We start from the raw sequence: 801 nt of genomic DNA on the forward strand, positions 1-801 counted from the left end.
TGTCTGTACAGTTGGCTGGTTTTATTCGTGCGTTTTGGTGCATATGTGTCGACGGCCTTACACTGAGAGAGTACACATTCGCTTCGAATTGTATGTGGTGTGCGTGTACGTGCGTGTATGTGCGCATCCCTAAACCCACCGACGTGTATTGCCTGCACAACACCCTTTAACGTCTGCGGTACTTGTTGTGCGATATGCTACAGATTCCTTCTTCCCTTGATTCCTTCTGACTGTGCGGTTGTTTTCTTTTCGCTCATGTTCTCCTATGTAGGTACTGACAGAGGGCAGATCATCGGTCTGTTTGTTCTGTGCCAGACATTGGCCCACGCCTTCAACCTCATGACCACAACGGGCGTCATGAGCTTCTACACTTACATGAAAGGCTACCACGACGGTACGTCACACAGCGCACACGTGATCTTTGCGGAGTGTACACAGATGTGCTGCAGAACACGTGTTATGTGAATCGGATTGTGTGTGCTGGAGGTGGAGAAGAGCACATTAGGCAACAGTCAGATATTACTGTTTAGGGTTTAGTGAGACATACTATATTTTAGGGGTTTAGGTAGATAGCTATTAGGTTTTAGGGTTTCTGGTAGATAACTATTAGGTTTTAGGGTTTCTGGTAGATAACTATTAGGTTTTAGGGGGTTAGGTAGATAGCTATTTGGTTCTAGGGGTTTAGGTAGATAACTATTAGGTTTCAGGAGTTTAGGTAGAGAACTATTAGGTTTTAGGGGTTTAAGTAGATAACTATTAGGGTTTAGGGTTCTAGTTTGACCGATAGGCCACCATATGTTT

General features: G+C 44.6%; 1 protein-coding gene across 1 annotated transcript; it reads left to right on the top strand.

The window, feature by feature from the left end:
* Positions 1–271: 271 nt before the first annotated feature.
* Positions 272–465, top strand: SARC_16913 (hypothetical protein; the record flags this gene model as incomplete). The annotated part of the gene is made up of 1 exon (XM_014288984.1): positions 272–465. A coding segment is annotated over one exon (194 nt), but the record flags the coding sequence as incomplete, so codon positions are not given.
* Between the last annotated feature and the right edge of the window lie 336 nt (positions 466–801).

The sequence above is a fragment of the Sphaeroforma arctica genome (genome assembly GCF_001186125.1).
Source record: "Sphaeroforma arctica JP610 unplaced genomic scaffold supercont1.9222, whole genome shotgun sequence".
NCBI classification, from domain to species: Eukaryota; class Ichthyosporea; order Ichthyophonida; genus Sphaeroforma; species Sphaeroforma arctica.